General features: G+C 37.4%; 1 protein-coding gene across 1 annotated transcript in view; it reads right to left on the bottom strand.

Moving 5' to 3' along the window:
• The window catches only part of agbl4 (AGBL carboxypeptidase 4), a 746,666-nt gene that overhangs the window by 226,829 nt on the left and 493,728 nt on the right, over nucleotides 1–26,109 (bottom strand). The window contains exon 6 of the mRNA XM_056463891.1: nucleotides 4,580–4,619. Coding sequence (XP_056319866.1) covers nucleotides 4,580–4,619 — 40 coding nt within the window. The remainder of the gene's footprint in view (nucleotides 1–4,579; nucleotides 4,620–26,109) is intronic.

Below are 26,109 nucleotides of genomic sequence, written 5' to 3'. Positions count from 1 at the left end.
GAATGAGAGTGTAGTTCCTAGACATTTCTGCCTAAATACAATTTTTTATTTAAATATGTCATATAAATAGGACAATTATTGAAACTTAAAAAAAAAATAAAACATTTGAGTGAGATGCTAATGGTCTAATCTGATTCAATGATTAATGCTAAGCTAAGCTAAAAATACTCCTGCGAGACCCGGAGATCGACTGGATCATTTAAAAAATTGTAAAACTTAACTGTTTAATTCTACGAGGATTTCCCAGTGATGGGTTGCAGCTGGAAGGGCATCCGCAGCCTAAAACACATGCTGGATAAGTTGGCGGTTCATTCCGCTGTGGCGACTTCTGATTAATAAAGGATCTAAGCTAAAAAGAAAATGAAAGAATGAAATCAAGGAGGAGTTGCAAATTGAGTCTATTTACATAAATAGTTGAGCGTTCCTTTAATAGGTCATAATCATTAAAATGAATGAATTTGGGGTAGTCAATCATCATCACGATTAATGCTATTCATCTGTCCTTGAAAGTGGAAAATATGTTTTTAGTGACATTTAGGTCCATATGGGTGACTTTTTAACTTTGATCCACAAGAGTTCAACTTTTTCCTCAGTAAGAACAAATCTAGTCTTCTCATTTTTGTTTTCCTTCATCCCTGTTTCCCCACTTCTCCATGTAGGCAGTGTTTAGTTTGCGTTCTGCGTGGCAATGGGAACGGTGGGCGAGGCTAATCATTCTTTAGCTGTACTGGCCTTAGAAAGGTCAGCTGTTTGAAATGTCAGGTTTCAATGGAGCCAGATTCACATCGTGCTGCTCAAGTGTCCAATTAAAGAGGGTCTGGCAGGGGTTGAGAGGGAAGCGCTTCTTCACACAGGAGAGCTAATGAGGGGCCAGAGCATCGAGACCCCCCTGCCACTGATCTACAGGGCCTCAACCAGGCGCCGGGCTCCTACCGAGGGGCCGGGGCTCGCAACACTCCCAGAGATCACCAAGGGCAAGATCTCATTAAGGGCTATGGATACATGTATGTTAATTTTTATCATCTCTCACACACACACACTTACACCTATTTAAAATGTTGCTGCATCAGTAAGAGTGTGAGCTGCTTCACATATTGTAGGAAAATTACTTAATTATTAATATTATTATTATATAGGGTGGCACCGTGGCTCAGTAGTTAGCACAGCAAGAAGGTCGCTGGTTCGAGTCCCAGCTGGGTCACTTGGCGTTTCTGTGTGGAGTTTGTATGTTCTCCCTGTGTTCGTGTGGGTTTCCTCCAGGTGCTCTGGTTTCCCCCACAGTCCAAAGAAATGTGCTATAGGTGAATTGAATAAACAAAATTGCCCATAGTGTATGAGTGTGAATGCAAGAATGTATGGGTGTTTCCTAAAACTGGGTTGTGGTCAGTGCTGGGTGTAACGCATAATAGGTAACGTGTTTTACGCAATAATATTACTTCTCCAAGTTACTTAAAAAAAAAAAATGTAATGTGAGTTAATTTTACCTTGCTTAATTGGCTTTTACAAGATACATTGCGCAAATAAAAATAACCTTAGTCAGATTGAATCACACACTGATTGAGAGAGCATGCTGTGAGGGAACAGACAGTCGACTCAAACTCATCATCATCATCAGGTCTCTTTTTTCACAGCAGATGACTCGGTGTACTGTTCTAGTAACTGAATAACTCAGGATATTGGTTTATTTCGAGTCAGAGGGAGTATCTGGTATGTTAGTCCTTAGTGAAGACGCAAACCGTTTCACAACAACTCAATTTAATTGAGTTCAATTTAATGAACTTGTTCAACCGGTTCACTTAGAAGATCCGGTTAAAACAAACGATTCATTCACGAATTGCCCATCATCACTACAGACAGTCAGAAACGGAAACAACGGCAGCCCGGAGGCTTACATTTTTGCAATGGATTCTTGTTATTTTCAACTCATCGAAGAAAAGAAGTGGATTGTCGTTCAGTGTAGATTATGTGTAAATAAACCTCTTGACAACTGCAAGAAACACAACGTCGAATAAAAACAAACAAAACTGGAAGCAAAGCACCACACCCACACCCTACCTCCAGTTAAACAATAAATGACTGACATCAGTTTATGTTCTCCAGGTAAAACAATTAATTCAACTCAACAAAAAAATGGTTATTGCTTTTATTGTTGAGGAGATGCAGCCACTGTCTAACATTACTCTAGAAGCGACTACGTTTTGTAATATAGTAAGATAGAGTTCTTTTTTCTTTTGGGAAAAGATTTACACATTTGTAAAGACCAGTTTATTAAACCAGTTTATTAAATATATAAATCTCAAATATTTATTTTGATTTGGGAATTTTTTTTACCATCTTACTGTTCATTTTGTTATTAAACAATTTAAGGTTTAAAATCAGTTTTTGCCTTAATGTAAATTATTTCATCTTAAATTTACTTAACTAATAACACAAAACATACAAAAGAAGCAAACGCATTACTTTCCATGCTTTCATTAATCTGTACAGCATGTATAGTTCTGGGCTCAGTAAGTTCTCAAAATATAACTTTATCCTACATTTCTTAAAAGGAAAGTGAAGGTGTAGGTAATATAGGTGGCTGTTAAATGCAGAGCTTCTCTATAAAAAAGGTGAAAAAACACCTGCAAATTCTGAAAAACATCAAATCTCAGCCAGGTAAGGAAAAGTAACACAAAAGTAATATAACACATTAACTACTAAGTAACTAAGTAACGCAATTATGCTGCAATAGTTGGCGGTTCATTCCGCCATGGAAACCTCTAAAAAACAGAGACTAAGCTGAAGGAAAATTAATAAATGAATGAATATTATTATTATTATTATTATTATTATTATTATTATTATAGCATTTTGGCTGTATTAATGCAAAACGCATTAATTTAGCCATTTTTTTTTATTGAGTCTAACTTTTATTTTCTTTTAATAAACTTATTTTACACAAGGTACATAAAAAAGTTATACTCAGAAGAGAAATAGTCAATAGTCCCCATAGAAACCCACTAAAACTGTAAAAGTCAATCCCAGAGCTATTTTAAGAAAAAGTCATACATTCTTTGCAAACAGACTTTCACTTTGCTGGCAAAACTTAAAAATTTGCATTAAAATAAAAAAACAATCCCTTCATATCTTGTTCTTTCTCTTTTTATGTTTAACATATAAAGATCCACTGCGTAAAACATATGCCAGAGTAGTTGGTGGTTCATTCCACTGTGGCAACCTCTTATTAGTCAGGGACAAAGCTGAAATAAAATAAATAAATTCACTATAAATAATCGTTTTTCCTGTTTTCTGATTTTAAGCACTTTTAGTAAACAAATGTACTAATTATGTAAGTAGAAGTATGTCAGTCTATCTGTCAATACTAGAATGTAGAATTTCGATGTATTTCCTAAGATATTTGTATGCGTGTGAGTGAAATGTTTTTTATATTTATTAAATCCAAGGGCACCTGGAAGGACATGTCGAGATCTCATTAAGGAATATGGACACACGTATGTTAATTTCTATTATTTCCCCCCCACACACACATACATACCTATGTAAAATGTTGCAGTATCAGTCATCTAAGAGTGCGAGCTGCTTTCCATATAGCGGGAAAACAAGTTTCCGTCCCACTCCAAAGGTCAGAGTGCATACACACTTTGTACAAGGAATCCTAATAAGCCACAGCCTTATAGAAAGCGACAGGGACGGATGAGCTCATTTACCGCTCAGATTCTTCATTTACAGCAACTAAAACACCCCGTTCACCTCATCAATAAGTCATTAGGCACATCTGTAGCCCGGTGATCTAATACCAGATTAGTAGTAGTTTTAATAACCGCATTCAGGGAGTTCTAGATCAGCAAAAAAACAGCACAACGGCTCTCCAGAGTCCCTCCGCGGTCTGCTTGTGCACAATTGTGGAGTTTTTATGGAGAAAAAGTAGATTTTACTGCACGCTGAAATCAGCAAAATTACAATCCCAAAATGGCAAGAGCTGTAGAGTGAGGAGGGGAGAAAACGAGAGAGAGCGAGCCAAAAAAAAAAAAAGAAAGGAAAAAAAGTCACTTTCATTATATAACCCAAAACGAGATAAGCTAAAAAAGCCCATGTTGCGCCGTGCATGTCTTTTGTGAAGTTGTGAAGGTCAGCGGTACAGTCTTGTGTGGCTTTGGGTAACAGATGCTGAGCAAAGCTGGGGAAATTAGCCTACTCCACGTGCCTTACATAAACATTATTTTAATCAAAGTGTATTAGAGCAAGCCAGATATTTTAGACATATGGGGGCCTGCATCCCCCATCTGTCTCTCCTAGAGCTCCGAATGCAGTTTCAGCCTTCACAGAAAACATTCAGCCTCCCATAGAGACTCGGAGACACAGACTGCACCCGCTGCTCTGGGACAGGCAGGCCCGAGGTGTTACGACAGGATGACCAAAATGCTGACTAAAAGGCCTCTTTTTGCAGGTTTTTGCTCTTGGGGTGCAGCTGATGCTTGTTGTGTGAAGTGAGGAAAGTCACAAAGTCTCCTGGAGTATATAGTGTCGTGTGCTGAATAACAAACAAAACAAGCAGACAAACTCATATTTGAGCACTCACCGGGGTTGGTGATGGTCAGAAGATCCAGCCTTCGTTGTTGCTGAAAGAGAAACAAAGGAGACATCAGAGTCAGAGAGATGAAACACATGCAGACGGAGACATTTCTCACTTCTTTTTTTTTTTTTTGTAGTGGGAAATCAAAGTTTGTGCTGTCTGCCTGTTAAGCACATTTTGCTCTCTATCTCTCTCTGGAGAGATAAAAGTGTGTCATGCATTTCACGTCAATTTTATGTAAATATATGTATATATATATCACTCTGAGAAACAGAATGGTTCTGGTGTTACATTTCACTTTAGTTTATTCACAAAAAAAATTGATTTAAAATCTATATTTGGACCTGTTAATGGGAATTAAATGACCAATATAACAATGTTATTTCAGTATAACCAAGGAACTGTTGTAGGTTTTATTTATTGGTTAAACTAGATTCATATTTCTATTTGCTGTTTTCATTTTAAAGCTGAAGTCAACTGTTTTTAAGGGCGAGTAATTGTGTTGTGTTTTTGCAGTTTTGTTATTATTTTTTGATTAATTATTTATTAATTTAGTTTAAGTTAAGTATGATAACCCTGATAGATTAGAGAGAATGTCTTTTGTTCAAACAATCATTTATTCATTCATTTTCCTCTGGCTTTGTTCATCATCTTAGTTCAACAAAGCCGAGTGAACAGCCAACTTATCCAGCATATGTTTTAAACAGCGTTTTACATGCCCTTCCAGCTGCAAGCCAGTACTGGGAAACACCCATACACACTCCTTCACACACATACACTACAGCCAATTTAGTTTATTCAATTCACTTATAGCGCATGTCTTTGGACTGTGGGGGAAACCGGAGCACCCGGAGGAAACCCACGCGAACACGTGCAAACATCAAATTAATTAATTGATAAGTAAATAAATAAATAAACTATGCATGTGGATTTGATAACCCGACATTAATGGACAAAAGCATTGTTATTTTCAGTATAATAAATTGTAACAAGTAATCAAGTAAACTGTTCACTTTTATTAATTGCTTAAATTAGATTCACATTTGGATTTTCGGTTTTATTTTGTAAAGCTACAAAGTCTGAATAATTTTATTCTGTTTTTGTAATTTGGTTACTTTTTTAAATGTTAATGCAGCATTTTTTATGTTATTTCAGTTAAAGTTAATAACATTGATAATTAAAAGAGTAGTCAGTTGGCATTTCTGTGTGGAGTTTGCATGTTCTTCACATGCTCGCGTGGGTTTCCTCCGGGTGCTCTGGTTTCCCCCATAGTCCAAAAACATGTGGTACAGGTGAATTGGGTAAGCTAAATTGTCCGTAGTGTATGTATGTGTTTAAATGAGTGTGTATGGATGTTTCTCAGTGATGGGTTGCAGCTGGAAGGGCATCTGTTGCGTAAAACATATGCTGGATAAGTTGGTGGTTCATTCCGCTGTGGCGACCCCAGATTAATAAAGGGACTAAGCTGAAAAGAAAATGAATGAATGAATAAAAGAGTATGTTTTTGGCTAATAATAACTATAATAATAATAATAATAATAATAATAATAATAATAACAATAATAAATATAGCTGCATGCAGCATTTATCGAGACAAAGCAGCACAGCAACCACATCATAAACAAGCATAGCTACAGAGCAACAGGAAAATTCTATAGCTTTTTGGCAGCATGTTCTGAGCAAAATTTGGTGGAAATTGGGCTAACGATCTATGGAGAGTTCAAAACAAGAGATTTTCAAACTAATTTCAAAATGGTGGACAGGAAGTCGTGAAGATAAACGTAAGTGAAACTTTTGGCAAGTGGTGGCGCCTGTGTGGCCAAAAATCCCCGACCATTTATAAAAGTCATAGCACACCATTCACTATAAAACCGGACGATTTTACCCCAGTTTCAAGGGTCTGAGATGAAAACTGCGGGACTAGTTACGCGCTCAAATATCTGTCCGGAAGAAGAATAATAAACCGGACCTGGACAATTGTAATAGTGGACTTTGCCTTAGGCAAACCCCACTAATAATAATAATGCAATGAGATTTGAGGTGAATTAAAATAAATAAATAAATAAATAAATAAATAAATAAATAAATAAATAAATAAATCAAACAAAGAGCTTTTAATTTACAACCATCTTTTTGCATCGCATTGTTTGTTCTGTACATCTGTACTTTAAAGTATAGCTTCAAGGTAATAGTTTTATAATGTATGGTTATTTTTAAAGACTGCTACCTGCAAAACAAAAATCTATAAAATCAAAGTTTTTTCCAGATATAAAGACGATACATAATAATAATAATCATAATAATAATAAAATTGGCCAGTTTGGATACTTGACCCCGCCTCTAAATACTGTAGATTGATGTATAGCATGTGGGATTTGAAGGATGTGTATTCATGTGCTGCAGTGGATGTGAGAGAGAGGGTGTGACAGAGGCTCCAGCAAATCCACACAGGTCACACTCTCAAATCGATAAGAGCCCAATCAAAGACTGATGGTGGGCACACACACGGATGCACGCACGCACGCACACGCACACAGTTCAAGAGCTCTACTTCAACACTCTTCTGCTAACAGTACTGCAGGTCCTTCTACATGAGAGCCACTACACACATAGCAGAGCAGAGCAAACACTGATATCATACACACCCTCACAAACACACACACAAACACATACACACACGGCTCTGTTATTCAGTGTCTGGTCATTTCCTGACGATTAGCAATTATTCATTGAAGCCACAGGGCTTGATTTAATAAGCATAAAATGTTCTGTTTTTTGAGATTGGATGCAAAGTCTGAACATATGAAAAGAGAGTGAGTGAATCAGTTTCATAGTGTTTGTAATGTATGTAGAGTGTGTTGTGCTTTATATATAGCATGAGTTTAGCAATATGTTCATTTTTTTAATGGAGCCACTTGACTTGTATGTGATGTGCATTTTAGATCTGCTAAAAATAATAACAGTGTAATATATGCATAAAATATGCTGGCACCTGTCAAAGAAGTATGTGTTAATGCGTTATTTATGCGATAATTGGAGGATATGAGTCGTGACTCATAGGTGCTAACTTTCACTGAGCGTCTTATTTAGCAAAGGAATGAAAAGCTCTTTTTATTTGTCTCTCTCTCTCTCTCTCTCTCTCTGTGTGTGTGTGTGTGTGTGTGTGTGTGTGTGTGTGTGTAATATTATGGTGGTTGACAGTAAAGATTAGTTGCAGTGGATTTTGTTTTGACAAACTCTTGGAACAATGTCTTTTGTTTTATTTTTCAGCTCTCCCCCTGCTGGTGAAAAAGACACATGAAAAAAGTTCAGCTCTGTTTTCTGAGCTGATCCTACAAGAACATGGAGGGAAAGATAAACTAAAGGGGAAGCTGCACTGCACTAGAAATATACATTAATATTACAGATCAAAGGTTTGTTTTGCATTTTAAACGCTAGTTAATGTGCAATATATGTGCATATATTTACATATCAGAGTCATGGGATCAAAAAGTCAATATCGCTACTCCAAAACCTTGTTGTCTGCTGCCTACATATGCTGCATCTATAAGTAAAATGAAACACTGCACAAATAGCACTCTTCTTATAAAGGGAATAACATTACACATGATGCAGTGTGTTTTTAAGCTCATTCAGTATTAATAAAACATTATATATAACTAGTGTTTTCAAACGTTTAATTATGATTAATCACATTTAAAATAAAAGTTTATTTGTACATAATATATACTGCGTATATATATATATATATATATATATATATATATATATATATATATATATATATATATATATATATATATATATATATACACAGTTGAAGTCAGAAGTATTTTTACCTCAATTTCTGTTTAACGGAGAGAAGATTTTTTTCAACACATTTCTAAACATATTAGTTTTAATAACTCATTTCAAGACACTTCTATACAGCTTAAAGTGACATTTAAAGGCTTAACTAGATTAATTAGGTTAACTAGGCAGGTTAGGGTAATTAGGCAAGTTATAATATAACGATGGTTTGTTCTGTAGACTATTGAAAAAAATATATAGCTTAAAGGTGCTAATAATTTTGACCTTAAAATAGTTTAAAAAAAAAATGAAAAAGTGCTTTTATTCTAGCCAAAATAAAACAAATAAGACCTTCTCCAGAAGAAAAAATATTATCAGACATACTGTGAAAATTTTTTTGCTCTGTTAAACATCATTTGGGAAATATTTAAAAAAGATGCAAAGGTGGGCTAATAATTCTGACTTCAACTGTGTGTGTGTGTGTGTGTTTATATATATATATATATATATATATATATATATATATATATATATATATATATATATATATATATATATATATATATATATAGTTGAAGTCAGAAATATTAGCCCGCTTTGATTTTTTTTTTCTTTTTTAAATATATATGTATATACACACATATTGTACATAAAAAACAAAATATATATTGTAAATGTGAACTTCTGTTTTGGACATGATTAATTGTGAATAATTGTTTGACAGCACTAATTAGAACAGCTTAACTGTTTTTATTACTTAAAATACACAAGGGATGACGTATATCTAGACAGTTCTTGCTAAATCAAGCCTGACAGGATAAAGTTGTATAACACTGAAGGGCTTTCTTCTGCGAAAACAGCCACCTAGATGTACATTATCCAGTGTATTACATGGCTACTTGCCACAAAACTAAACAGTACCCACAAAACATATATCTGAGCTGTAATCTCTCATTAATTAAACTCTAACTATTATATTCTAAATTAATTATATTATAAGAGTTAATTATAAATGCTGATTAATTATAAAAAAGGCTGAATGCAGCCTACACAAACCTACTAATTATTCAGTCACAAGATGGCACCGAACAGTGAAAAACAGCAGTGTGGCATAATACGCATATAAATATATATATATATGAAATATGTATATTATAGTAAATACTGTGTTTTTGAACTATAATATATTAAAACAATGTGGTAATTCTATAGTTGCTCTGCTAACACAACAACTATAAACAAATTGCTAGTTTTCTACAACTATAGGGTATAATATACTACAATACACCACAGTATACTGTAGTAAAAACTACTACAATTTTTAACTACAGTTTATCAGTTCACTTTACTACAGTAATGTGTAGCAGAATTCCGTATCAAAGGGTTGTTTGTAAATACTTTAATATATACAATATAATACACTTTACTAAAATATGATTCAAAAACACTACAGTATTTACTATAAATTACTATAGTATTTTTTGTTCCTGTGAGAGTATTCACAAACAGTCTAGATGATTCCAAATACCTGGATAACATACATTGGAATGACATAACTGACCAATCAGAATAAAGCCCTCTAGAGAGCGGTGTCATAAGTATAAATGGTAACACTTTACAATAAGGATGTATTAGTTAATGTATTTATTAACATGAACAAACAACGAACAATACATTTATTATAGTATTTGTACAAGTTAGTTACATTTAGTTAATGAAAATACAGTTGATCATTGTTAGTTGATGTTAACTCACGCTGGATTTTAATAATGCATTAGTAAATGTTGAACTATGATTAATAAATGATGAAGTATTGTTCATTGTTAGTTCTTGTAAGTAAATACATAACGAATGACACCTTACTCTAAAGTGTGATCGTATAAATAAAGGATATGTTTTGTCAGTATTTATTACAACTGTCTGCAGCCTTATAGACTTTAACCAAGGTGTTATATTCCACATCAAGAGCATGCATGTTTATGATGCCCTAAAATGCGTTCTATGTATGCAGCTGGCTTAGTTTTAGAACACAGGTAATGCTAGACTTTATGAAATGATCCATGGCAGAGAGCGGCCCCACTGCAATCCTTCTTTCCCTAGAGCCTGAGACAAGAGCAGTTTAATTATTTGCTATTGGTCTTGCACTATTACCACCTGGAAAGCAGGCGGTAAAACGGATTTCATTAAATGGAGTACTATTATGCTTTTTACACTTTCAGCTTTCTTTAGTGCGTAAGTAGTTGCTGCTTGAGCATGAAAAAAAGAGCTGCGAAGTTACAAAGCACAAAGTCCGCTCTCCAAAGGGAATTATGTAAGCACTGTTACTGAACTCCCTCAGACGCCTTTGATTGTAGTCCCAACTTTTCTTCTAGGAACATAAACGTCTCAGCATCCCCAATTTAAATATTTCCTGATCAATGGGTTGAGGTCAGGTTGGTAGTATTTTGTCATCATGTCCAACTGTTAACAATTACAGACATACAGTTAAAGGCAAATTATGAAATCGTTAAATTCATAATATCTTTTACATTTGTAATTAATTTTCAAATATGTGATATTTAACACAGCAAGGACATTTTTATTCACAGAATTTCCTATTATACTGTTTCTTCTGGAGAAAATCTTATTTCTTTTAGTCTGGTTTGAAGGAATTTTTTAAATGAGTTTTTAAGGTCAATATTATTAGCCTCCATTAGAATTCAGATTTTTCAATTGGCTACAGAACAAAACACTGTTGTCCAATGATTTGCCATATTACCCTAACCTTAATTAACCTAATTTTGCCTTTTAATTAGCTAGTATCTCTCAAAATAACCCAAATATAATGTGCCGTCATCATGGCAAAGACTAAAGAAATAAGTTATTAGAAATTTGTTATTAAAACTATTATGTTCACCAATGTGTTGAATAAAATTCTCTCCATTAAACAACACTTGGGAAATATTCGATAAATAATTACAATTTCTCAGGAGGGCTAATAAATATAGCTAAAAATGCTAAATAAAAGTTGCCTTCAACTGTATGTGAACTGTTTTCATGTAATTTTGACTTAACCTAGTGCTAATGTGAACTGGAATGTATAGCTTAATACACATGCGACTGACTGACTGACAGCCAGCATCCTGTGTATGTGTATGCAGAGTAAGTGCACAGATATTTACATTAGATGTCGCCTACGCTATTGTTGTCTATTGGAAGGAGGCGTCAATAGAGCCGCAATTTAAATACACTCCTTTGAAATTATATATATATATATATATATATATATATATATATATATATATATATATATATATATATATATATATATATATATATATATATATATATATATATATGTGTGTGTGTGTGTGTGTGTGTGTGTGTGTGTGTGTGTGTGTGTGTGTGTGTAATGTCTGTATTTATATAGATCACTACTTGGATGGTGCTATGGCAGCCACTGTACAACAGCACCAGTGCACTCACCACACACCAGTTATAGGTGGAGTGGATAGACAGTTATACAGCCAATTTGGTGGATGCGGATGATTGGGAAGCTGCAGAAATCTGCGGAAAACTTGTCCTGAGAGCACTGTACAAATATGGTGGCTGCATTGACGCATGTTCAGGGTCCGTATGTGATATCTAGTTTATATATCTATGCAGTAAGTGAAGCAGAATTTTTAAAGATACTGCCCTCTGCTTAAAAGTGGGTGTAGAACAGCAGGTGATTTGCATTTAAAGAGACGCTCAAAAACAGTACACTGTATAAAAAATGCAGGGTTTCACACAACTCATTAATGCTGTCCCAACACAAATCAATTAAGTTAACGTAACAAATTTAAGTGCTTTGAACATTAAACAATTAAGTTAAGCTCATTTTAAATAAGTAGTCTGAACAAGTAGTGTAGAGCCTAATTAAGCCCCAGAAGTGATGCTGCAAATGTGACCCTTAAACACACTAGCGCACTTGCTGTAGCCCAAACAAAGGAAAAGAAGATAGTGTGCTTTTGTGTTCACCAAAAAATGGCCATTTAAAGCACTTTATACCAAATGATCCGTGAGGTATTTTGAACTGAAGCTTCATAGACCCATTCTGGAGACACCTGAGACTAATATAATAGGCACAATAAGGCATAATAGGACCCTTTTAAAGTATGTTTGGTGCCAGAATGCGAGCCATAACGCAAGAATATACTGTATAGTGCTTCCACTGAATGCTATTCATTCTACATGGCTTCCCCCACTGACAGATCAAACCAGTCGAGAGCCTCCTTTCTTCTACACCAATTAGAGGCTCTGAAAAAGGCCAGTTGCTGCATTCCTTTGATCTGACCTTTGTTAGTTTTGCTCTACCTTGTTGGTACAGATCCAGCATTTCAGACGGATACGGCAAGTGGAAAAAGCCGGGGGCTGCTACAATACACCTGTCCACCAATTGACACCAGCCTTCACCCTGCTGATATCACTTTTGACCTTGTACTTCCTGACTGAATTCTGTCAGCTCCGGCAACATGCAGTGCATTCTCTCAAGTTAAAGGGGTAGTACACCCGAAAAGGAAAATTCTGCCATTATTTATTCATCTAAAATGTGTTCCAAACCTGTTTGATTTCTTCTTTCTGTTAAACACAAAGCAAGATATACTGACGAATGATGACTTCTATAGTATTTTATGTTATTATTAGATTTTGATGGTTGTTTTTTCCCCAATATTCTTAAGAATAGCTTGTTTTGTGTTCAACAGATGAAAGAACCACTTGGGTTTGAGTAAATGTTGAGGAAATTATATTTTTAGGTAAGCTATCCCTTTAATCCACACTGTAAAAAATATCAGTAAATGATCAGTTTTCACTGTTTATTTACGCTTTTGAATTGCATTATGGGACCTTGATCTTTTCTCCAACAACTTTTAACCTTGACAAGTTTGAAAAAGTGACTTTTATTAACATTTTTATTTGGTCTAAAGTGATATATTGTCAGTGTTGTATATTGCAGTACAAAAACCTTGTAATAAACAGCCAGTAGATTTATTCAGTACAGATATATTTCTCTCTATATTATTTCGGTCACACTTTACAATAAGGTTCATTAGTTAATGTTAATTAATGCATTTACTAACATGAACAAACAATGAACAATACATTTACTACAGTATTTGTTCATGTTAGTTAACGTTAGTTAATGAAAATACAGTTGTTCATTGTTAGTTCATGTTAGCTCACGGTGGATAAACTAATAATAACAAGCATAGACTTGGATGTTAATAAAGCATTAGTAAATTTAAATTATAATTAATATATGCTGTACAAGTGTTTTTCATGATTATTTAATGTTAGTAAATGCATTAACTAATGAACCTTATTGTAAAGTGTTACCATTATTTCTTATACATTATACTATCTCAAACTACTAAAATGTCAATGAAAGTAAAATGCAGAGTTGAGATCAACACTCCATATTGCAATTCACACCCGTAAATAAACAGAAACACTGACACAAAATGCTGATAATTAAGAGATATTTTTTACAATGCACTGACTTCATTTACAATAAATTTATGCAAAATAGATATTAGATGAACCAATGACACATAGTAGCTGTTTACATGCATCAATCTGCTCGTAATCCACTTGATATCTTCAACAAATCACCTTCACAAAAACACCTTAAATAATCTGATTAAGCCCAATCTATACTGAGTACATTGGCATGCAAACTCTTAATTATGTTTAATAAGACAACAAACTGCAAAGTCAGGTAAACATGTTAACACGTTTTCCTTTATTGGACAAAGGGTTTAAGCATGAAACAATAATTGCAGCTAAATTTTGCCCCTTTTGCTCTGTAACAGGAAAATGTCCATACTGTAGATTTAAATGCATTAAAATAGCACATTTTACAGTAAGGAAAGCAGAAATATACTGGAAACTTCAATACCTTCTTGACCTTAAATGTTTCATCCATTGAAAAAGTTAAATAAGGGATTAGTGTTTGTTGTTTGGCAGTAGCTCATAAGGTACTGTAAATAAATGTAATAGTTCTGTATAAATCAATTAAAAAAGCAGAGCAAATTATTTGTCCCCTATACATATATATTTTTTAGCATAATAACTATTTATTTAAGTTGACAGTTCATTCCACTGTGGCACGCTCTGAAACAGAGAACAAGCCGAAAGAAAAATTAATGAATGAATTAACTATTTATTTATTTTTTTACTAATGAAGGTTACATTTATCCTTATTGCACAATTGTTAAAGGTTCAAGAAACCCTGGAGTACTTTTTTTTGAGATTTTAACAGATTTGTGTGTGTTGAGCATCAGTTAACACAATGTTAGCACCTGTCAGCTTTAATTGTGGGGAAAACTGGATCATTTTGAGCTTTTGTCAGCTAATTTCTTCTGGGTTTAAAATAATTTTTGGGCGGGATCAAAATAAGAGCTGTACGAGAATTGGACAATGGCGGACTTTGTCTTTTATCAGTAGAGTTCGTTAATATAAGGTTACAAATGAGACACATCGCCTTTATCCATGCTGCTGTGTTCACATGTTTAAAATCCTCCAGATTACCGGCAGGGTTAATGGTTGGAACAGACCGGGCAAGAGGCTGCATTGTTATCCACTGTGTCTGCATTCAGACCCGGAGATTGAGGAGGAGAGAAGTCCTACTCATTTATAGTGTTTACATAAATATGATTATCTTTATGATGATGCAACAAATTGTGGTTTCGTGTATATTATTTTACGAATGACAAATGTAGCAGGGCATTAAATTACTTACTGTTTATTTCTTTGCATTTTAACTTTGTAAACTATAAAACCATGGGTCTCCTCACGGTCTGTCTCATTTTGTGAGCCAACTGACAGTTCACTCCACTCTTTTTCCCCTGCACTGTCGGCCATTCCCACTCCTCCCTCTGCTCACAGCGCTGCTCCACGCCCATCTCAGAGCATTTTTGAAAGATTTCTGAGGTAGACTTGAACTGAAAAAAGGGGGTTTCATGGTCCATTAACAATTAAGTCAGAAATTAGCTCATGACAATATATGGTATAAATTCAGAGAAACTGATTATTTATTTAATGCAGATATTATAAAGAATAATTATATTTTTCAACTAAAGATTACATTTGTGTAACAAAAGTCCACTGAAGTCAAAGTGCAGGAAGCCAAGTGCAGTTTATCATGTGGTCCAAAAACACAACAAATGGCAGAAAATCGTAATGGACTTTATACAGTAAGTGAATAATGCTAAACTTAATTGTAAACTTTTTAGATCGATGTTTTAACTGATGGAAACTATTTGTAACCCAGGCTCATTCTGAAAACGTACCTCTATATACATTTCTGAAGAGCGCCAAATACATCCCAGGAGCAAAATTTTTTTTTTGCAGATTTTGTTTTCGTGAATCCACCAGAGGCAGCTGTGTACGCTTTTTGAGATCTCAAATTTCTTTCACTAGTGCCATTTGTGCTTGCTGTTCATGCGCAGAGACCACTGTCGACTGACTGACTGACCCACCCTCCTCCTTTCCTAAACCCAACCAATAGTGTTTTTAAAAGTACGGATTGACCGGCCCACCCACTTCCCTAAACCCAACCGACAGTTTTAAAAAACAATCCAGAAAAAGAAAATCCCTCGCCTGATTTTGACCACGTTTTCAGATTTTACCACGTTCTCACTCTGTTATTTACTTTTTGACTTCTGTTTTAGACTTACCTGCTTTCTGGAACCGTTCTTTACCGGACTCGAACCCCGTCATCGTGGTCAACTCCTATCTGCATCTCAAGTCTACTGACATACATGAAGTACCAGTAAACCAGCTGGTAGCACAAAAAAGAAGGGTGTCACACCACCCCGCAGCCGTACGTACTTCTGGCTACATAATTCGCGATCTCCAGAAATGTATATAGGGCTACGCTTATAGAATTAGCCTATGCTGGAAATTACGATTGCTAGCTATGTATTTTTGATATGTTGAGTCCTAAAATTGGAGGATTTTCATTGGGTATGTGTCATGTTGTACAGTAGCATAAAACAACCGGTGATCTAGTTTTTTGAATTGGTTCATTGAAACGAACTGTCTGAATGATACTGTTTGCGAAAAACTTCAACGTAAACTTCCAATCACTACTTATTACACGGGACGGCATCACAAGGAGCACACTCACCAACATTAAACAAAGCTAGACCAGGAACAAAGGAAACATGAGGGTGTGTATAACAAACACTAGGGATCACATGACATGAAACAACCAAAGAGAAACAAGACACATGACAAAGACAACCAATGAAGAACAAGACACATGACTCAATCAACCAATGAAAACATGACACACACACAACAAGGCAGGAAAAAGCAAGACAAGACAACAAAATAAAAGACAACATAACACACCTTACAATTGGTCAGACAACGACACACACTTAAACTTAAATTCAAAATTAAAATGACTTATTGCCTAATTTGAGTTCCATTGCAGACATAGCAAACAAAGAAAAGTAATTTAAATACAATTTCAACAACGCAATCTGTAATTAGTAATTCATTACGTTTTTTTAAGTAACTTACCAAACACTGCTCGTAATAATTGTGTCCTGTTAATAATTCTGTCCATTTCTTTGATCAGTGTTGCATTCATATCTCAGACTAATGATTTTTTGGTCCACTTGTTTTGTAAAGACCAAGGTTCGAACGGAAGTGTTCACAGTTATTCAATAAAATCATGTAATAGAACCCAAACAGCCAGCTGTGAACACCACCTTGGAGCTTTTCTTCTACAGTCCACATCAAGTGCACATAAAGTGATGTTTTCTCAGATTACAGGGTTTAGTGTAACACATACACACTACAAGTGACACTGTCTGCATGGATAAGATACTTAGTGTTTTCCAGGAAAAGGGGGAACAGAAAGACACAGAGAGAGAGAGAGAGAGAGAGAGAGAGAGAGAATCACATTAGGAGAGGCAATCCTAGGCATGGAAATAGGATTGTATTAATCTTTATCAAAGAGTGCCAAGGATTCCCCTCTGAACAGTTGCAGTCTGCTTTAGGAGCACACAGTGGGTGTCCCGGGCCTCGCTGGAGTCAAAAGGCTTTCTTTATTCTGAATGGAGCACAATATCTATTCTGTTTCAACAACGGAAAACTCAGCCACAGGTGAATGAGATGGGGAGAGAGAGAGAGAGAGAGAGAGAGAGAGAGAGAGAGAGAGAGAGAGAGAGAGAGAGAGTGAGAGAGAGAGAGAGAGAGAGAGAGAGAGAGAGAGAGAGAGAGAGAGAGAGAGAGAGAGAGAGAGAGAGAGAGAGAGAGAGAGAGCGATGTTGCCTGGTGACTAAAAGCTGAGAAACGGGCCGCGACACATCGGGACGCCAGCACACCTCAACAGATGCTGGGGTGAGAGACTTTCACCCTGTGTCAAAAAACCCAATGCACACTGTACAATTACCAGAGCCAAAAACAAAAGCTCTCAGGATACACAAACACACATGTCTACTAAAGAGACTACTATTATAACTGCAGCTGGTGGATTATTTTATTTTCACATTTACATTTATTTGACTCTTTTGTTTTATAGTTAAGGCAATTTCCGCACCATTATTAATAACATTTCACATAATAAGTATCATATTTGAACTATTTAACTCTATTGTGATTTGATTTTTGACTAGAATTGACTATAATATGAATTTTGACAAATATTAACTATTCTTTATATTTTTGAGGAAAACATGATTTTAATTTTTCAGTGTTTCTTGATCATTGTGGGCTCATTTATATATATATATATATATATATATATATATATATATATATATATATATATATATATATATATATATAGTTTACATGAATCTTCATGTATACAGTTTGACAAATATTGATGCTGTTGGACAACATAATGTGCTTCTGAGGCTTTTTTAGTCGAGAATGTAGTTGTTTAGATGCAAATTGTTAATAATGTTAAAATGTTTATAACTTCTGAGAGACAGCGCCTCAGTGGCCATTAGCCTGTCTTTGAGCAAAGACGGTTTACGATGTTCATCCACAAGATGGCAACAGAAACCACATGATAAGCCCTAAGAGAAAAACAGCCTAATTTTAAACTACAGCTGATCAAATCATTATTAAACAGGTAAATTACTTTCTAAATTAATCTCTCTCTTTTGTATGTTGTAGTACTGTATTTGTACCATAGTAATTTTTTGATCAGATTGCAACAAAGATATACTGGGAAATCTTTTTAGACTGGCAATTTATGCTGTTCAGCCTTATGATCTTAAAGTGTGAGCAAAATCACCTGTTTTATCATCACTTTAGACATTACGCTAGAGAATCATTCAACCACTAGCTCTAAACTGAAGTTAGTGAATGAGCAACGGTTCCTGCTGTTCTGATGTCAGCTGCAGATGTAAATGAATGGCAGAAGAAAGTAGTTCCTCTTACAAAAGGGTTTTTAGACTCTCCGTGTTTGATTTTCTTTTTATATACATGATTGTGCCATCGAACTGTTGTATAAATGCAATATCACACCCAGTGCAATGTGGCTGTATATCGTCACTGGTTGGACACTAAGGCACTTCAGCACTGTTACTCGTGCGAGATATATATATATATATATATATATAGTCAAAATTTGCCTGGGTCATGAATAATTTATAATTTTGAGCTTGACTGAATATATTTTAATCATGATAAATATTATATACTAATGTTTCCTATTATTATAACTTTTTATTCTTTAATTTCTCAACTGTATTATTTTTTGATTTTTGAATATCGGCTTCCTTAGTCCCTTTATTAATCTGGAGTCGCCACAGCGGAATGAACTGCCAACTTATCCGGCATATGTTTTACACAGCGGGTGCCCTTCCAGCTGCAACCCGTCACTGGGAAACATCCATACACACTCACTCACACACATACACTACGGACAATTTAGCCTACCCAATTCACCTATACCACATGTCTTTGGACTTATGGGGAAACCGGAGCACCCGGAGGAAACCCACGCAAACACGGGGAGAACATGTGAATATCGGCTATTATTTTTAATAATTTCAAGAAAAACCTCATACATTTTACTTTTCAGGATTATTTTAATGAACAGTGCCCAAAATACAGCATTTATTTAAAATAAAAAGCTTTTGTAACATTATAAATATATTATGGAAATGCACTTTCCAAAAAATATGTATAGTACTTCTAAACAGCCCTGTGTCATGCACTTTCACACATATATACATATTTTTTAATAATGAAAAAAAGGTTTTGCATTATTATAAGCGTTTAACTGTGCATATTCCTCACAGTGTATTCCTTTACAACTATTTGTATTCCCTGACACTTTTACACTGTTTTATTTTGAATATTTTAACCAAACTATCGAAACTCCTGCTGAAACTTTTTCTCCCTCGCCTGACCTACATTCAGTCCAAAACTGCAAATAGGCCAGACATCCCAAAGTTTTCGTCTTAAAATGTCATTAATCTTATCAGTGGCAACCGCACCTTTTCAAAAGAGTCTTAATCTGTGCAAGGTGCAAAACTGCACGACTGCAATTAAGAGAGCTGGCTAGCAGACAGACCACAAAAAAAAAAAAAAAAAACTACACCAGTGGAAAAAAAAAATAAAATAAAATAAAATAAAAATATATATAATATATATATATATATATATATATATATATATATATATATATATATATATATATATATATATATATATATATATATATATATATATATATATATATATATATATATATATATATATATATATATAAATCACTCATTTAATGATGCACATTTCTTCTTATAACAAAATTACAAATTCATGCACAGCCTCCCCGAAAACCCATTTGCAATATTTCCCCCTGAATTTACTCTTCTTATTTGCCGATGATTATCATGGGTGGGTTACGTTATTGAAAAATACACCCAACAATTTGACTCTCATTTCGCATGCATGTAAGGTCAATATAATGAGATTAACCCGAGCTCCCCCATCCTAACCACTCATTTAAAAAATACATATGCTGGCTGCAGGCTCAATTATTGGACTCAAAATATGGGATACACAGTAAAGAGAAAGTTATATTAGCAATTTAGCGAGAAGGCAATGCAGACTTTATACGTTTACTCAGGGATAAACTCGTTCTGTGCCATAAACTAGCTGATGGTGGGGATCTGTCAAGAATTATGGACCCCAGCGGAGCCTGGTTCCTCTATAAACACACACATAGGCAGAGCCCAGCGGTGATGAGGTAAGGCAGATTAACGCTGGACTATTTAAACCATCTGCCAGAGTCCCAGTAGCAGGAGTCATCGTCACTGGCATCAATCCCCCAGGACCCCTCAGTCTGACGCCAGCCATCCCATAAAGAAGAGAAGAAAATAAGAGCGAGTGAGTCAACAATCTGACTCACCTCATCTTACAAAGGGAAACACTCTTGTGTAGGTGAGTCATCAGCGGCCCAAACACACACACATATATAAACACACTCGGTTTCGCTCGGTCACCTTTCCCCCCTCTGGGACGACGCTTTCCTCTTTTCCAGGCCTGATCTGAGGGATGAGCTCACCGTGAGGTCATCTTCCCCTGGGTCTCTCTCTTCACTGAGCACTTACTGTCAGAATCACCACAACTCTCTTCATCCGGTTCGCGATATGGGATGCTTTGTCATGGAAAATAGCCCATTGTGTGGCAAAAAATAAAAGTAAAAGATACGAGGCTTTTAAAAATTCTTCATTAGGGTAATTGCAGATATACGAGCAATTATAATATCAGCTAATAATAGAGCTGTGCTCTGGCAGCAGCAATTGATCGGCTGACTTAAAGGTACAGTATGTAAGTTTGACACCCAGTGGTTGAACTAGGTATTGCATTCCTGGATCAAAACAAACGCAAGTGCAGGTTGAGAACCAACAGGAGCGAGTCTTATGATCAAGACTGAAGGCTGATTTAAGTCGTGTTATAAATGAAAGTAAAGGCACGTGATAGAAGGAATATTCTCCATATTAAAATGAGTTTTTGTTCTATCCAAAACCTCAAATTGATTTATTGGAAATGGCTTCTATTTCTTGCCGCTGAACAACAGAAAACTGACAATGATCGCCTCAGGTACACCTCATGTGCTTTATTCAGTGTTAAATATTATCAATGCAAGTTTTAATGCTATTTTACATGACATTTATTGCCATACTACTAAAAGCAGCAGCAGATAGCTTACCTCAGATCTTGAAAATGAAATAAACCGTTTGAAATTGAACTTTAGAACTGTGACTCAAAATCAACACATATCAGTGATTTAGCATCTACATATATTAATGTTAAAGAGGTTTATTATGTATAAATTAGATTATAAACCTCACCATTTCATGAGTGACTGCATATTCTGTGCGTCTGAATGGCTGTATTTCAATTTCTGTTTTGTTTTGTCTGATGCAAACATATAAATTGCTTAACACTGCATATCTGGTCACGAAGCGTGTTGGTAGGACACGGGGTTACATTGTAACCTGCTCACCTAATGTTTACATTCGTAATATTTATATTATTTCCTAATTAATAACCACCTCATGTGGAACTCTGAATCTGCGTCTCATTTCGGAGTCTGCTACTGTCCACCAGAAGTCATATTTCTGTCACGGGTGCATGCTTTGAGAGCTTTTCTGAATGAATGAACGAAATACACTGTTTTCCAAAAAGGCAACCCGTTGTGCTGGAATATAATTAGCTAAACTGGCATTAAACGGGTTAAAAGAACCAAAACAGAGACAGACGTTCTGGCACGTAATGGACATTTTCAAAGCAGAATAACTGACTTCATCATTGTTTTTCAGATAAACAAGAATGTCACTTAGCATGTTTCTTAAATATCTGCAAACATATTATGGTACTTTTATGCCTTAGTAGAGTCAAAAACTTAAATACTGCACCTTTAATTGGGCAAATATATAAGGAAAAGCAAATAATAATATAAAAAAGTAATATATTACTATTACATTGACATAATATTTGTTATGAAGCGGACAGGAGACAGAGGTAAGGAAACGTTAGGGTGTTTATTAAATGACAACAAGGAGCACATGAAGGATAGCCAGGAGGATCAGGAATGATGTTGGGGTCTTTTCCTCCGTGGCTGGGTAACAGGAATACACGAGGATGGACAGCACACACCAGATACAGCTGACAGAGGATGACACAGACTTGGAAGGACTGGAAGACAGGACGATTCGGGTGGACCAGGAAGACTAGGAGGAATACAAAGAGAACAGGTAAGTAAAGCGTTTGTTTTAGCTGAGGATGACTACGCTGAGTGGTCGCTCAGTTGTCCGCTTTCGTCGAGACGAGCCCGGACAATGAGCGACTGGAGTGCTGTGCTTTTATCTGGTGCTCGTGAATGTGATGCAGCTGTGTGCTCATTAGAAGTCAGGTGATGGTGATCTTCGTGAGTGGGGGTCGTGAGAGCCTGACCAATCCATGACAGTACCCCCCTCCCCAGGGCCCGCTCCTGAGGGCCGACACCTCCGACGCCGTGGTGGTCTCCCTCTGCCTCTAGGCGCTGGGAACTCAGGGTGGCTCTCATGAAACTCCACCATGAGACTAGGATCGAGAATATCAGCTCTGGGAACCCATGTCCTTTCTTCGGGGCCGTACCCTTCCCAGTCCACCAGGTACTCCAACTGGCCACCACGACGTCGGGAACGCAAGATCTCCTTCACTGCGTAGACGGCTCCTTCTTCTAGGAGCAGTGGAGGAGGGGGTTCCTCTTCGTGGTCAGGCTCTGTGGAGGGAAGAACAGGATCGTGATAGGGTTTCAGGAGTGATACGTGGAATGTAGGGTGAATACGGTAGTGAGAGGGTAATTGTAGTTTGTAGGTGACGGGGTTAACCTGTTCCACGATGGTGAAGGGACCAACAAATCGGGACTTAACTTGCGAGAGGGCAGTCGCATGCGTATGTCCCGGGTGGATAGCCACACCTTTTGTCCGGGTGTGTATCTGGGTTCTTCAGACCTTCTTCTATCGGCGGTTACCTTGCTTCGACGGACTGCCCTCTGCAGATGTTGATGAGCCTCGTCCCAGACTCTCTCGCTCTCCCGGAACCAGTGATCCACTGCGGGGACATCAGATGGTTCGCCATCCCAGGGAAAGAGCGGTGGTTGGAAGCCCAGGACGCACTGGAATGGCGTGAGTCCGGTGGAGGGTTGCCGCAGTGAATTTTGGGCATATTCTGCCCAGCCCAAATACTGGCTCCAGGAGCTCTGGTGACCACTGCAGAAGGTCCTCAGGAACCGTCCCACCTCCTGAATCTTCCTCTCTGTCTGCCCGTTGGTTTGGGGATGATATCCAGACGAGAGGCTGACGGCCACACCTAGGAGCTTGAAGAAGGCTTTCCATAGACGTGAGATGAACTGTGGACCTCTGTCCGACACAATATCTTCTGGAATACCAAATGACCTGAAGACTTGATTAAAGATATTGTCGGCTGTTTCAAAGGCTGTGGGAAGACCTTTCAGAGGGATTAGTTTGACAAACTTTGAGAATCTATCTACGATGACTAGAATACAGGTATTACCTTCTGACGAGGGGAGGTCAGTGATAAAGTCCACTCCTAGGTGTGACCAGGGACGGTTCGGAATCGGCAAGGGATGGAGCTTTCCAGCGGGTAGATGACGTGGGCTCTTGGATTGGGCACAGTCCTTACAGCCCTGAACATATTGCCTCACATCCCTTGCCATGTTTGGCCACCAGAATCGTTGGGATACTAGCGAGAGAGTATTGTTGATCCCTGGATGTCCAGTGCCTAGCGAGGTATGTAAGGAGTGGATCAGATCTACCCGGTGTTCAGGTGGTATGAACTGCCGATGAGGAGGGCATCCCGGCGGAGCAGGGGCTTCCGGAGTGGCAACGACTGGAGGAGCGTTCCAGGTGATCGGACAAATGGAGATGTGTTCGGGAAGAATCTTCGTTGGGAGTTTCTTCATGATCGTGATGCTCGTGTAAACGAGAGAGAGCGTCTGCTCTTAGATTCTTGGGTCCTGGACGATAGGAAATGGAGAAATCAAAACGTGAGAAGAAAAGTGACCATCTGGCTTGACGTGGACATAGTCTCTTGGCCTCTTTGATATATTGGAGGTTTTTGTGATCTGTGATCACCTGGAACGGATGTTTGGCTCCCTCCAACCAGTGACGCCACTCCTCCAAGGCTAGCTTGATTGCTAGAAGCTCCCTGTCTCCTATGCTGTAATTCTGCTCCGCCGGGCTCAACTTCCGAGAGAAATAGGCACAGGGATGCAGTCGGGGCGGTGTATCATGATGTTGGGATAATACTGCCCCGACGCCGGTGGTGGATGCGTCCACTTCCACCACGAAAGGAAGATTTGGGTCAGGATGAGTCAGGAGTGGGGCCCTTGTGAACTCCTTCTTAAGAAGGCGGAAGGCTGCGGCTGCTTCTTTGGTCCACTCCAGTCCTTTGGGTTTACCCTTGAGGAGATTAGTGAGAGGTGATGTAATCCTGCTGTAGTCCTTGATAAACCGTCTATAAAAGTTAGCAAACCCAAGAAACCTCTGGAGCTCCTTAATGGAAGTGGGTTCTGACCAGGATAGAACAGCCTCAATTTTCTTCCCATCCATACGTATACCGGTTTGGTCAATGATGTATCCCAAGAAATGAATCGACTTCTGGTGGAATGAGCATTTCTCCGCTTTGAGGTAGAGGTGATGTTCTCTCAATGTGTGTAGGACCTCCGCAACGTGTTGGCGATGTTCGGCCTCACTCCGGGAGTAAATGAGGATGTCATCTATGTACACTATTACAAAGTGGTGAAGAAACTCCCGGAGGACTTCATGAATGAAGTTTTGGAATACGGAGGGGGGCGTTGACCAGACCGTAAGGCATGACCTCATATTCATAGTGGCCAGTAGGGGTCACGAATGCTGTCTTCCATTGGTCCCCCTCACGTATTCTTATCAGATTATACGCGCTGCGGAGGTCCAAGTTAGTGAAGACTTTAGCTTCTCGGAGCTGTTCCAAAGCGGCTGGTACCAGAGGAAGGGGATATCGGTATTTTACTGTACCGTTATTTAGGACCCTGTAGTCGATGCATGGACGCAGCCCTCCGTCCTTCTTGGCCACAAAGAAGAAGCTTGAGGCGGCTGGTGATTTTGAGTGACGTATGTACCCCTGACTCAGAGCCTCCCTTATGTAATCTTCCATTGCCTGATTCTCTGGAAGCGAGAGCGGGTAGATCCTACCTCTTGGCAACTGGGCATCTGGAACTAGGTCGATCGCGCAGTCCCATGGCCGATGCGGCGGTAGCTGGGAAGCTCTCTTGGGGCAGAAGACATCATGAAAGGAGCTGTACTCCTTAGGAATGTGGATAGACTGCTTCTCAGGAGGACTCTCGACCGATGTTGTAAACAAAGAAATGGGGTTCCGACCTTGAAGAGGGAGATTTGGAAAACAGGTAGGTGTACATCCAGATCCCCATTTCTTTATCTCTCCTGTGCCCCAAGAGATGATGGGATCGTGCTTCACCAGCCACGGGCGCCCTAGAATGATGTCCATATTTGCACCCTCCAGAACCAGAAATTGAATCCTCTCTTGATGTAACAACCCCACTTGAAGAAGGATGTCTTCGCATTGTCGATGGATACGGGTCGAAGATCGAGTGCACTGGGTTATCGGTTGTATCTGGTATATATGCGAGGACGCCTCAGTACGTAGGTGGAGTTGACGACAGAGGGATTGGGAGATGAAGT

The sequence above is a fragment of the Danio aesculapii genome, chromosome 8 (genome assembly GCF_903798145.1).
Source record: "Danio aesculapii chromosome 8, fDanAes4.1, whole genome shotgun sequence".
NCBI classification, from domain to species: domain Eukaryota; kingdom Metazoa; phylum Chordata; class Actinopteri; order Cypriniformes; family Danionidae; genus Danio; species Danio aesculapii.
The sequence above is the reverse complement of the archived record's forward strand: the minus strand, read 5'-3'. Positions and strand labels throughout refer to the sequence as shown.